General features: G+C 36.8%; 1 protein-coding gene across 1 annotated transcript in view; it reads right to left on the bottom strand.

The window, feature by feature from the left end:
- Nucleotides 1-13,872, bottom strand: part of SNW1 (SNW domain containing 1) — a 36,086-nt gene that overhangs the window by 762 nt on the left and 21,452 nt on the right. The window contains exons 9-13 of the mRNA XM_067729157.1: nt 12,641-12,757; nt 6,513-6,654; nt 3,620-3,716; nt 508-625; nt 3-166 (exon numbers count right to left, since the gene is read on the bottom strand). Coding sequence (XP_067585258.1) covers nt 3-166; nt 508-625; nt 3,620-3,716; nt 6,513-6,654; nt 12,641-12,757 — 638 coding nt within the window. The remainder of the gene's footprint in view (nt 1-2; nt 167-507; nt 626-3,619; nt 3,717-6,512; nt 6,655-12,640; nt 12,758-13,872) is intronic.

Here is a 13,872-nt window from a genome sequence, read left to right as displayed (position 1 = left end):
ACCTGTTAGTCTTTATCCTGGCTTCTAGGTCATCACCATACATGTCCTTGTCCAGATTTTTACTGGGCCTGTAAATATTCTGAGCCATATCTTTACCACCTCTCCAGGCTTGATCATAAACATTGTAAATTTCATCTTCTCCACCTGCAAAACCACTGTCCATACCCTGTGGAAAAATAGAGGATGTTAAAAATGTACGTTATTATTTATTAAAAGTTGAATCTGATTACATTCTTGTGAAGAGTAAAAACCCTTGCTCATTTATAGCTCACATTTTCAGTAATCTGAACTGCAAATAAAAAGGTCATTAAAGAACAGTCACAAAGTCCATTAACTTTTGTTCATACCCGCTTTGGGTTCTTAGGTTAAGTGTGGTGCTCACTAACAACTGACTGCTTTAGCATAGTGGTCTTTAAAATTGGAGGATACTAGTATGTTAATTTCCTTTTCCCTGAGGATTGGTATTCATATAACAGCTAATATATGCTATTTCTAGACTCTTTGTACCTTGGATTGGTTGAAGAGCCTTTGGTCATACTGAACTTCATTGGAAGTCCGAGGATTGGGCACACCCAGAGCAATGACTTCGCTGATATCTCGATTTTCATTTCTCTGCAGTTTCGACCTGTTTTGAAATACCATGTCACAAACTGAAAATTCTTCACAAACAAGTTGAATTTCCACTTAAATACAATCGATATCAGAAGCAGAGTAAATATGTACATTCACATCTTGTGAATATATATATTCCTTGATAATGCATCATCAGGATGGCAGCTCTTAAGGCATTTCAGATACATGATTATAAGAGATAGGGTTTTACAGTTAAGCCTTCATGATAGCAGAAAAGAACTGCTAAGAGACCCTTCTTTCCTTGAGATAAAATTGGTATATAACATATAAGTTTCAGGACTACAACATAATTCAGCATCTGTATACCCTACACAAAGTGATCACCAAAAGTCTAGTTACTATCCATCACCATACAATTGACCTTCAGCCATTTCACCAATCCCTCAACCCCCTTCCCCTCTGGTAACCACCAATCTGTTTTCTGTATCTATGAGTTTGTTCTTGTTTTGTTTTGTTCATTTTGTTCTGTTTTTGTAGACTTCACATGAGTGAAATCACACAGTATTTTTCTTTCTCTGACTTGTTTCACTTGGCATAATACCCTCAAGGTTCATCCATGTTGTCACAAATGGCAGGATTTCATTTTTATGCCTGAGTTGTATTCTAGTGTACACACACATGCCCCAGATCATCTTTATCCATTCATCTGTTGATGGGCACTTAGGTTGCTTCCACATCTTGGCTATTGTAAATAATGTTGCAGTGAACACAGGGATGCATATACTTTTTTGAATTCGTGTTTTTGTATTCTTCAGAAAAATGCCCAGAAGTGGAATAGCTGGATCATATGGTAGGTCTATTCTTAATTTTTAAAGGAATCTCCATAGTGTTTTCCATACTGACTGTACCAATTTATACTCCCACAAACAGTGCATGAGGGTTCTCTTTTCTCCACATCCTCTCCAATGCTTGCTATTTCTTGTCTTTCTGATAACAGCCATTCTAACAGGTGTGTGGTTTTAATTTGCATTTCCCTAATAATTAGTGATGTTGATTATCTTTTCATGTGCCTGTTGACCATCTGCATATCTTCTTTGCAAAAATGTCTATCCAGATCCTCTGCCCATTTAATTGGGTTTGTTTTTTTGTTGTTGAGTTGTATGAGTTCTTTATATATTTTAGATATTAATCCCTTGTTGGATATATGATTTGCAAGTATCTTCTCCCATTCAGTAGGCTGCCTTTTCGTTTTGAAGATGGTTTCCTTCACCGTGCAGAAGTTTTTAGTTTAATATAGTCCCATTTATTTTTCCTTTTGTTTCCTTTGCCTTTGGAGTCAGATTCACAAACAACATTGCTAAGACCAATGTCAAAGAGCTTATTACTACTTGTGTTTTCTTCTAGGAATTTTATGGTTTAAGGTTTTACATTCAAATCCTTAATTCATTTTGAGTTAATTTTTGTGCATGGTGTAAGATAGTGGTCTAGTTTCATTCTTTTGCCTGTAGCTGTCCAGTTTTTCCAATACCATTTATTGAAGAGACTGTCCTTTCTCAAAAGAATCATTCTTGATATGGAAGTCTTTAATACAAGCAATCACCTTGTAATGCATGCTGAGATATGAAACTGCTATGGTCTATATCTGCTATTATAAAGGGTTAGGGGGAGTAGATGCAAATTAGATGTATCACATGAATCATTTTCAATAAGCTAGAGTCAGTTCTTTTACCTAACCACACTTAGTAAGTTTATTCTATTAGAATTCTGAGGTAAACATGTCAATGACTGGATTACTCAGTAAGATTTTTGACATTCAGATTAACTTAATTCCCCTGCTGTTTCAGTACATATGAAATCTACATCGCAGTGATACCATAGTAACCATCATCATTTATTTTACTAGAGACTTAGGTCTTAAAATGATTTCTATAGACAATCTAATTTTCATACAATCACAAGTTTAAAGCTTTTCTATGTTATCAATTCTCATAGTTACATTACTGGTTTTAAGGGCTCAATTTATCCACAGAGCCATTTTGATTTTTGCAGCTTAGGAATTTCAGACTAAGAGTGTCATTAACTGTGCACTTTCATACTTTGTTCCTCTCTCCTACACTACATTTAAACACAACTCTAAATTCAGATTTTCTGCTTCCCTATGACTTCACTCATCAGGGAGATGAAATATGCCATTAAACAACAAAGAACACCACCAGCAGGAATCTGTCGTAGATATGACTTGAAAAAATAGATTGTATCAGCTCAGAGGAGGATGAGAGCATGGAAAACTGCTTATTTGGAAAGAAAATGTTTTACATTTGCATTTAACCCTTATTCAGAATTCCACCTCTGTATTACAGCATGTCTTCAACGTTTCAGCAATTTCAGTCCTCGGCCTTTGGTGAACCACAAACTTCACTAATCTCTACTTTATTCCCAGTCTCCATACATGTATTTCCTTTGTTCTATACAAGTCTGTACTTATTAAGAGCACTCTGTCAATTTTCCTAAGTAATTTGAAATGACAGCTCTGTCTTTCTGAATTTTAAGTAAAACTGCTCATGAAAAGAGGCTGACCTTCACTTCTTACAAAACCTGCTCTTCTTCCCCACTGTACTTGGTACAGTACTCTGCACGTGAAAGGACCTCAATAAAGGTACAGAAGCTTATTTCCTGTCTAGAGGAATAGGCACATGATAAATTTGTCTCACCATTTGAAACAGGAAAAGAACAGACCAGAACAGGCATATCCTCAACTTTCTATTCACAAACATGATCTCAATTCCCTTTTCTATATCCCCATCATTCTCAATTCTAGCTGACTCTACAAGGTAATGGAAGAAAAGATAACTTCCATGGGTAGTTACTTCTTCTGCTAAGACAGAGTAAGCAGTTAAGTGCAAGAAAATAAGTGCTGATTTATTAAGTTATCAACCTGAAGAGGAAAGAGAGAGAAGCAAACTGGTCTTAGTGCACTAAACCTCCTCTCTAAAAGGTTCACAGAGGCCACTCTTCATAATTCGTATTTATCTCAAATAGTACCTACCTCTTATCTGGAGCTGCCCTGGAAAGATTCCGGTCATGCTGTCTCTCTTTTCGCCTGTCATGCCGGATTTCATCCCTTTCACGTGCCTCCCCATCCTCTGTGTGGACGCAGTTGAAAATTATTATTATTATTATTTTCAGTTTGCGGGCCTCTCACTGTTGTGGCCTCTCCCGTTGCGGAGCACAGACTCCGGACGCGCAGGCCCAGCGGCCATGGGCTCACTGGCCCAGCTGCTCCGCAGCATGTGGGATCTTCCTGGACCGGGGCACGAACCCGTGTCCCCTGCATTGGCAGGCGGACTCTCAACCACTGCGCCACCAGGGAAGCCCTGAAAATTACTTTATCACTATATTACCCATTAATATTTTGAACAAGAGAATATTCTTTAACCTTAGACAGAAAAATCCATGAATTTCTTTGTACTCACATTCAGCCCTTTTAACCTTACTTGCAATTAATTTAAATCCAACAGTATTCGTTTAATTTTTGAATGTGAATTCCAGAATCATGCATGCAGCTAAAGTGTTTAGGCATAAAGTGTACTGATATCTTTATGAAACACATCAAAGTAGTATGGTGGATTAACAGATGGAGAGAGAGCTGGGTAGGTATGTGATAAAGCAAATTTAGCAATGCTAATAGTTTTTAAATAAATGTTAACTGTAGAATCTAGGTGGTGGAGATATGGGTTTTCATTGTACAATTCTTTCAACTTTTCTATGTGTTTTAAAATTTTCATAATAAAATGTCAGGAAAAAAGAATTATGCAAAGTTTATCCTTATATTTTCAAAGACTGACTTCGAATAAAGAACCTTTTGCTCATGGTACATTGGGGCTGGCTGCACCTTGATCTGTATCTATTGTGTTTATGTCTATCTTCATTTCTCTGCCCTCTCCAGGCTGAAGGGATATAGTGTAGATATAGAAGGAATACAGTGTAGAGCATGAGCTTTGGAGCCAGACTGTGTGGATTCAAATCCTGTTTCTACAACAGATTAGCAAATGTGAAATTGTGCTGATGACTTAACCCCTCTGAGACTTCGTCTCCTCCTCTGTAAAACAGTGATAATAACAGAACCACTGCATAGGGTTGCTGTAGGGATTATATAAGGTAATATATGTAAAGTGCTCAGAGTGGTGCCTGCCATAATAAACACTCAATAAGCGTTAGCTTTTATTAATATTTGGCAAGATATTTTTTAAATTTTTAACTAATTTCTCAAGAACCATTCTGTTTTTTGTTTTTGTTTTTTAATCAGTTTAGAGAACTTAGATACAGGGAAGTTTTACTCTGAATTACCTTCAGAGGCTAGGTTACAACAGGTAGCTTTTTAAATCTTGCCTCATTAAGACATATATATATGATTCAAGGAAGTGGATTACTACTTATAACCTTAGTTACTTCCCTATAGTTGAACTCTAGACTCCTATAACAAATTGTCTGCTTGACACCTCCATTTTAAACTTAACATGTCCACAACTAAACTCTTAATCTTTCCCTCCCAAATATCGTCCCCCTGCAGTCTTCTCAATATTAGTAAATGGCAACTCAATCCTTCTCAAATATTTAGATCAAAACTTCTAGTCATCCTTGACTCCCTTTCTGTCATTCCTCTACCAAATCCATAAGCAAATTTTGTCAGCTCTACTTCCAAAATACTTCCAGTAACTGACCATGTTTTCACTACCTCTCATTATTATCTCTCATCTGGATTACTGCAATAGCTTTCCAAACGGTTTCCCTGCTTCTCCAAATGACCATTCCATAGCCTTCTAACATATGCAAAATCATGTCACTCTGCTCAAAACTCTTCAAATTGCTTCCCTTGTTACTTGAAGTAAAAGCTATGTTCTTACAACGACTAGAAGGCATACATGACCTGGCCACTTTGCCCTAAGTACTCTGACACCTCATCTCCTACTGCTTAGCTTTCTCAGTCTAATCCACCCATACTGGCCTCCTGCTTTTCCTTGAACACACCAGTTACACTCCCAACTCAGGGCCTTTGCACTTGCTGTTCCTTCTATCTGGGATGCTCCTCCCTCAGATATCCACATGGCTCAGTTCCTTACTTCCTTCAAGTGTTTGTGCTAATGTTACTATCTTAGAAGTGAGGCCTATTCCAACCACTCTCTCCTTCTGGCACTTTTATACTCCTTCTCTGTTTTATTTTTCTCCATAGCTATTATCACCTTCTAATATACTATATGACTAACTTTTTTTGGTCTATCTACATTCACTAAAATGCTCACTGCTATACCCCCTACCTGTCTAGTAGAAAACTCTGTGTCTAGAAGAGAGCCTTGCACACAGTAGGTGCTCAGTATGAACTGAATAATTACACTAGTCTAGGATTTATTAATGAAAGAAAAACTACCCTCATAATTTTCTTGAATTAGAATTAGTCTTCTCACTCTACCTGAATTAATATACCAATGTAGACCACTAGATAAAGCCAGAGAGAAAATACTGGCAAATTTAATGATCAAAGGCCTACAAGATAGAAAAACTCTCGATCAGTTTACCATGTGGGGGAGATGAATTATTCAGTTGGAGATAAGATTTCTCTAAGTTTCAAGAAAATTAAAATAAGAGAAAACCAAGCCTATCATTTGAGTAATATGTGATTTTTAAAAGTATACTGCTCAGAACTTTAATAACTTCTGGTGTTCTTGCATATTAGAGGCCCACATTTAAATACACATTCTTTATTTTCTACTGCTTCAGCTTAATAAGGCAGAAACTACTGTTTCACTTCTAAATTGTTTCTGAAATATCTATATTTATATGTATGTACTGCTCTGTATGCAATAAAAAACAATAGAGATTTTCTAAAATGAGATAGATATTATTAACAATGCAAATTCAGTTTAGTAAGGAGTATGTCATACCTTTCTCCACATGGGTTTTGATCCCAGCCCTTCTCTCCCTGGCTTTCTGGGCCATCTCTCTGAGCTTCTCTTCATGCTTCTCCTTTTCTTTCTGAGCCATCTTTCTCTCTACTTGAGCACGCATTTCCACAGCTTCACGAGCCTGTTAGTAAAGTCAGATGTTAAATACGACATTACTGGGGATAAAGAATTACAGCTGTCATGCAACTCCCTGACTAAACTCTGGCTTGAAAGAAGTTATAAAGAATTCAAATTTGTTACTGCCGATTAAAACAAAGATTCTTGTCTACAAAAAGATTACTTGTCTAGACGACATTGCAAATTTAGCTTTTTCACTCAGAGAATTGTTTTAGTGGTTGAAACTATAGTGACCCCAATCAATCTTGTAAGTCAGTGTTTCACTAATGTTTCCTCAGAAACAACCTAAAAAATAAAATTAAACAAGATTCCAGTAAAGAAAATTTCAATGTCAATAACAGGAACTGGTTATATTCTCAAAATCAATCAGACCAACTCAAGATAAAGCCTTAGAGGGTAGATAGCAGATGCAAGAAGAATTACAATCCTGCAGCCTGTGGAACAAAAACCACATTCACAGAAAGATAGACAAGATGAAAACGCAGAGGGCTATGTACCAGATGAAGGAACAAGATAAAACCCCAGAAAAACAACTAAATGAAGGAGATAGGCAACCTTCCACAAAAAGAATTCAGAATAACGATAGTGAAGATGATCCAGGACCTCGGAAAAAGAATGGAGGCAAAGATCGAGAAGATGCAAGAAATGTTTAACAAAGACCTAGAAGAATTAAAAAACAAACAGAGATGAACAATACAATAACTGAAATGAAAACTACACTAGAACGAATCAATAGCAGAATAACTCAGGAAGAAGAACAGATAAGTGACCTGGAAGACAGAATGGTGGAATTCACTGCTGCGGAACAGCATAAAGAAAAAAGAATGAAAAGAAATGAAGACAGCCTAAGAGACCTCTGGGACAACGTTAAATGCAACAACATTCGCATTATAGGGGTCCCAGAAGGAGAAGAGAGAGAGAAAGGACCCAAGAAAATATTTGAAGAGATTATAGTCGAAAACTTCCCTAACATGGGAAAGGAAATAGCCACCCAAGTCCAGGAAGTGCAAGGAGTCCCATACAGGATAAACCCAAGGAGAAACACACCGAGACACATAATAATCACATTAGCAAAAATTAAAGACAAAGAAAAATTATTGAAAGCAGCAAGAGAAAAACGGCAAATAACATACAAGGGAACTCCCATAAGGTTAACAGCTGATTTCTCAGCAGAAACTCTACAAGCCAGAAGGGAGTGGCATGATCATACTTAAAGTGATGAAAGTGAAGAACCTACAACCAAGATTACTCTACCCAGCAAGGATCTCATTCAGATTAAACAGAGAAATCAAAAGCTTTACAGACAAGCAAAAGCTAAGAGACTTCACCACCACCAGATCAGCTCTACAACAAATGCTAAAGGAACTTCTCTAAGTGGGAAAAACAAGAGCAGAAAAGGACCTACAAAAACAAACCCAAAACAATTAAGAAAATGGTCATAGGAACATACATATCGATAATCACCTTAAACATAAATGGATTAAATGCGCCAACCAAAAGACACAGGCTTGCTGAACGGATAGAAAACCAAGACCCGTATATATGCTGTCTACAAGAGACCCACTTCAGACCTAGGGACACATACAGATTGAAAGTGAGGGGATGGAAAAAGATATTCCATGCAAATGGAAATCAAAAGAAAGCTGGAGTAGCAATACTCGTATCAGACAAAATAGACTTTAAAATAAAGAATGTTCAAAAGACAAGGAAGGACACTACATAATGATCAAGGGATCAATCCAAGAAGATATAACAATTATAAATATATATGCACCCAACATAGGAGCACCTCAATACATAAGGCAACTGCTAACAGCTATAAAAGAGGAAATCGACAGTAACATAATAATGGTGGGGGACTTTAACACACCTCACTTACACCAATGGACAGATCATCCAAAATGAAAATAAATAAGAAAACACAAGCTTTAAATGACAAAATAGACCAGATAGATTTAATTGATATTTATAGGACATTCCATCCGAAAACAGCAGATTACACTTTCTTCTCAAGTGTGCACGGAACATTCTCCAGGATAGATCACATCTTGGGTCACAAATCCAGCCTCAGTAAATTTAAGAAAATTGAAATCATATCAAGCATCTTTTCTGACCACGCTATAAGATCAGAAATGAATTACAGGGAAAAAAACCCTAAAAAACACAAACACGTGGAGGCTAAACAATACATTACTAAATAACCAGGGGATAACTGAAGAAATCAAAGAGGAAATCAAAAACTACCTAGAGACAAATGACAATGACGATCCAAAACCTATGGGATGCAGCAAAAGCAGTTCTAAGAGGGAAGTTTATAGCTATATAACCTACCTCAAGAAACAAGAAAAATCTCAAATAAACAATCTAACCTTACACCTAAAGGAACCAGAGAAAGAAGAACAAACAAAACGCAAAGTTAGCAGAAGGAAAGAAATCATAAAGATCAGAGCAGAAATAAATGAAATAGAAACAAAGAAAACAACAGCAAAGATCAATAAAACTAAAAGCTGGTTTTTTGAGAAGATAAGCAAAATTGATAAACCATTAGCCAGACTCATCAAGAAAAAGAGGGAGAGGACTCAAATCAATAAAATTAGAAATGAAAAAGGAGAAGTTACAACAGACACCGCAGAAATACAAAGCATCCTAAGAGACTACTACAAGCAACTCTATGACAATAAAATGGACAACCTGGAAGAAATGGACAAATTCTTAGAAAGGTATAAGCTTCCAAGACTGAACCAGGAAGAAACAGAAAATATGAACACACCAATCACAAGTAATGAAATTGAAACTGTGATTAAAAATCTTCCAACAAAGTCCAGGACCAGATGGCTTCACAGGTGAATTCTATCAAACATTTAGAGAAGAGCTAACACCCATCCTTCTCAAACTCTTCCAAAAAATGGCGGAGGAAGGAACACTCCCAAACTCATTCTATGAGGCCACTATCACCCTGATACCAAAGCCAGACAAAGATACTACAAAAAAAGAAAATTAGAGACCAATATCACTGATGAATATAGATGCAAAACTCCTCAACAAAATAATAGCAAACGGAATCCAACAACACATTAAAAGGATCATACACCATGATCAAGTGGGATTTATCCCAGGGATGCAAGGATTCTTCAACATACACAAATCAATCAATGTGATACACCATATTAACAAACTGAAGAATAAAAACCATATGATCATTTCAATAGATCCAGAAAAAGCTTTTGACAAAATTCAGCACCCATTTATGATAAAAACTCTCCAGAAAATGGGCATAGAGGGAAACTACGTCAACATAATAAAGGCCATATACGACAAACCCACAGCAAATATCATTCTCAATGGTGAAAAACGGAAAGCATTTCCTCTAAGATCAGGAATAAGACAAGGATGTCCACTCTCACCACTATTATTCAACCTAGTTTTGGAAGTCCTAGCCACAGCAATCAGAGAGGAAAAAGAAATAAAAGGAATACAAATTGGAAAAGAAGAAGTAAAACTGTCACTGTTTGCAGATGACATGATACTATACATGGAGAATCCTAAAGATGCTACCAGAAAACTACTAGAGCTAATCAGTGAATTTGGTAAAGTTGCAGGATACAAAATCAATGCACAGAAATCTCTTGCATTCCTATAAACTAATGATGAAAAATCTGAAAGAGAAATTAAGGAAACACTCCCATTTACCACTGCAACAAAAAGAATAAAATACCTAGGAATAAACCTACCTAGGGAGACAAAAGACCTGTATGCAGAAAACTATAAGACACTGATGAAAGAAATTAAAGATGATACAAACAGATGCGGAGATATATACCATGTTCTTGGATTGGAAGAATCAATATTGTGAATATGACTATACTACCCAAAGCAATCTACAGATTCAATGCAATCCCTATCAAATTACCAATGGCATTTTTTACAGAACTAGAACAAAAAATCTTAAAATTTGTATGGAGACAAAAAAGACCCCGAATACCCAAAGCAGTCTTGAGGGCAAAACACAGAGCTGGAGGAATCAGACTCCCTGACTTCAGACTATACTACAAAGCTACAGTAATCACGACAATATGGTACTGGCACAAAAACAGGAACATAGATCAATGGAACAAGATAGCAAGCCCAGAGATAAACCCACACACCTATGGTCAACTAATCTATGACAAAGGAGGCAAGGATATACAATGGAGAAAAGACAGTCTCTTCAATAAGTGGTGCTGGGAAAACTGGACAGCTACATGTAAAAGAATGAAATTAGAACGCTTCCTAACACCATACACAAAAATAAACTCAAAATGGATTAGAGACCTAAATGTAAGACTGGACACTATAAAACTCTTATAGGAAAACATAGGAAGAACACTCTTTGACATAAATCACAGCAAGATCTTTTTTGATCCACCTCCTAGAGTTATGGAAATAAAAGCAAAAATAAACAAATGGGACCTAATGAAACTTCAGAGCTTTTGCACAGTAAAGGAAACCATAAACAAGATGAAAAGACAACCCTCAGAATGGGGGAAAATATTTGCAAACAAATCAACGGACAAAGGATTAATCTCCAAAATATATAAATAGCTCATGCAGCTCAATATTAAAAACAACAAGCAACCCAATCCAAAAATGGGCAGAAGACCTAAATAGACATTTCTTCAAAGAAGACATACAGATGGCCGAGAAGCACATCAAAAGCTGCTCAACATGACTAACTATTAGAGAAATGCAAATCAAAACTACAATGAGGTATCTCCTCACAGCTGTTAGAATGGGCATCAGAAAATCTACAAACCACAAATGCTGGAGAGGGTGTGGAGCAAAGGGAACCCTCTTGCACTGTTGGTGGGAATGTAAATTGATACAGCCACTATGAAGAACAGTATGGAGGTTCCTTAGAAAACTAAAAATAGAATTACCATATGACCCAGCAATCCCACTACTGGGCATGTACCCAGAGAAAACCATAATTCAAAGACACATGCACCTCAGTGTTCACTGCAGCACTAATTACAATAGCCAGGTCATGGAAGCAACCTAAATACCCATCGACAGATGAATAGATAAAGAAGATGTGGTAAATATATACAATGAAATATTACTCAGCCATAAAAAAGGAATAAAATTGGGTCATTTGTAGAGATGTGGATGGATCTAAAGACTGTCATACAGAGTGAAGTAAGTCAGAAAGAGAAAAACAAATTGTATATTAACGCATATATGTGGAACCTAGAAAAATGGTACAGATGAACTGGTTTGCAGGGCAAACATGACACACACGCAGAGAAGAAATGTATGGACACCAAGGGGGGAAAGTGGCGGGTGTGTGTGTGTGTGTGATGAATTGGGAGACTGCGATTGACATGTATACACCGATGTGGATAAAATGGATGACTAATAAGAACCTGCTGTATAACAAGATAAAATTCAAAAAAAAAAAGATAAAGCCTTAGTGTAGATGTGCAAGAGATAATTTCCATAAGGGTGCTCACTGTGACACAGAAGGTGTACTCTTCTATATTCTATACACACGCCATGATGTATGTAAAGTTCAAATACACATATTAATACCATGATATTAATAGACAGCCAATATTATGAATGTCATTTTCTATAGCATTCAACACATCGGAATGTTTATTTGCCCCTCCCTGATACCTTTTGGGAGACACCTACATTTAAAAGAGAGAAAAATGATGAAACCTAAAAAGAGCAGCTGGCAATCTTCCCAAAATGTGATCGGCCTAGTTAATCATTATTCTGGAATGTTGTGAGGAAGCCGAACCACCAGTGGTGAGGAAGGTGTACGAGTCTACGAACGCTGAGACCAGGTACAGAGCTGCAACCAGCACCTGTCATCTCTCGAACACATCCACAGGTGACAGCCTCTTCAGGTACTCAGCAGTGTAGCTAAAATAACAGTATCTTAGGTAACTGAGAACGGATTTACAAATTATCAAGAGCATTAAACATCTTAATTATAACAGATCAACCTTCCGATCAGCAATGTAGAGGGCTTCGGCCAGTTTTGCAAAATTTTCATTGATGTGAACTGTCTGCAGTCCTCTTCCATCAGCTGCCAGACGTTTATCTAATGGAATTGTATAACCCTAGTGTGAAGGCAGATAGAAAACACTGGTCACAAAAGAGCTACTGCAGAGTCTTTAAAACTATATTTATATATGTCCGTTTTGACAACCATTTAAAGTTTTTTCCTTACATCTTTCTTCACAATTAAGCAACAACAGCAGCAGCTAACAATGAGTGCTTTATGTGGAGGATTGTTTAAGCACTTTATATCCATGGCCTCACTTAACCTTCACAACAATTCTGTAAGACTGGTAACATTATTATTTCCATTTCACAAATAAGGATACTGAGGTAACGTCCCCAAGGTCATACAGTTAATAAACAGACAAACTAGGATTTAAACTTGGGAGGTACGATTTCAGAGTGCACGCTCTGGGAAAACAGATTCTCATGTTAAGATTGTGGGTTATAATAAAAGGAAATCACTATCAAATAGTTAAAGTTGTTCATCAAGTAAATGTAACAGCCATACAAAGGTAGAACAAATCACTAAAATCACAGCGTCTATAGGTAGCTTAATCCGCTATACTGTTCTCATGACTTGTCAGATTCTAGGAACCCTGCAAGTTTTAGTAAATGGAAAAAAGATAAAATTTGCTAGACAACTAAGATTCTGTGTTTTGAAATTTTGCATTCTACTTCAACAACTCAAGGAATACGTTTGAACATTCATGTAATTTTCAGACTTAGCTTTATTCTTCCAGATTTCTGACTAGACTCCCAAATACTGACCTCTAGTCCATGGTCTTTATTCCCAATATAAGGAAGTGTTACAGAGTCAGCTCAAGATACCATAGTTACATACATATTAATCAATCCAAACCAGACCACCCAACAATCTTTTTGTTTCAGGATGAGTGTATAACTTCTTCTTTTTTTTTTTGGACACGCTGCACAGCTTGTGGGATCTTACTTCCCCGACCAGGGACTGAACCTGGGCCCTTGGCAGTGAAAGTGCGAAGTCTTATCCACTGGACCACCAGGGAATTCCCTAACTTCCTTTAAGGAATAATTTATATTTAAACCATGGGTTAACGTAGCCTTATTCACCCATCAACATCAGAATCATGAAATATTATTTGACAGAAAAGAGGAAACAGTGATTAGGAAATTTATTCTGCATTATTTTACAGAT

This window comes from Pseudorca crassidens, chromosome 1, assembly GCF_039906515.1.
Source record: "Pseudorca crassidens isolate mPseCra1 chromosome 1, mPseCra1.hap1, whole genome shotgun sequence".
NCBI classification, from domain to species: Eukaryota; Metazoa; Chordata; class Mammalia; order Artiodactyla; family Delphinidae; genus Pseudorca; species Pseudorca crassidens.
This window is presented reverse-complemented; position numbering and strand designations above follow the sequence as displayed.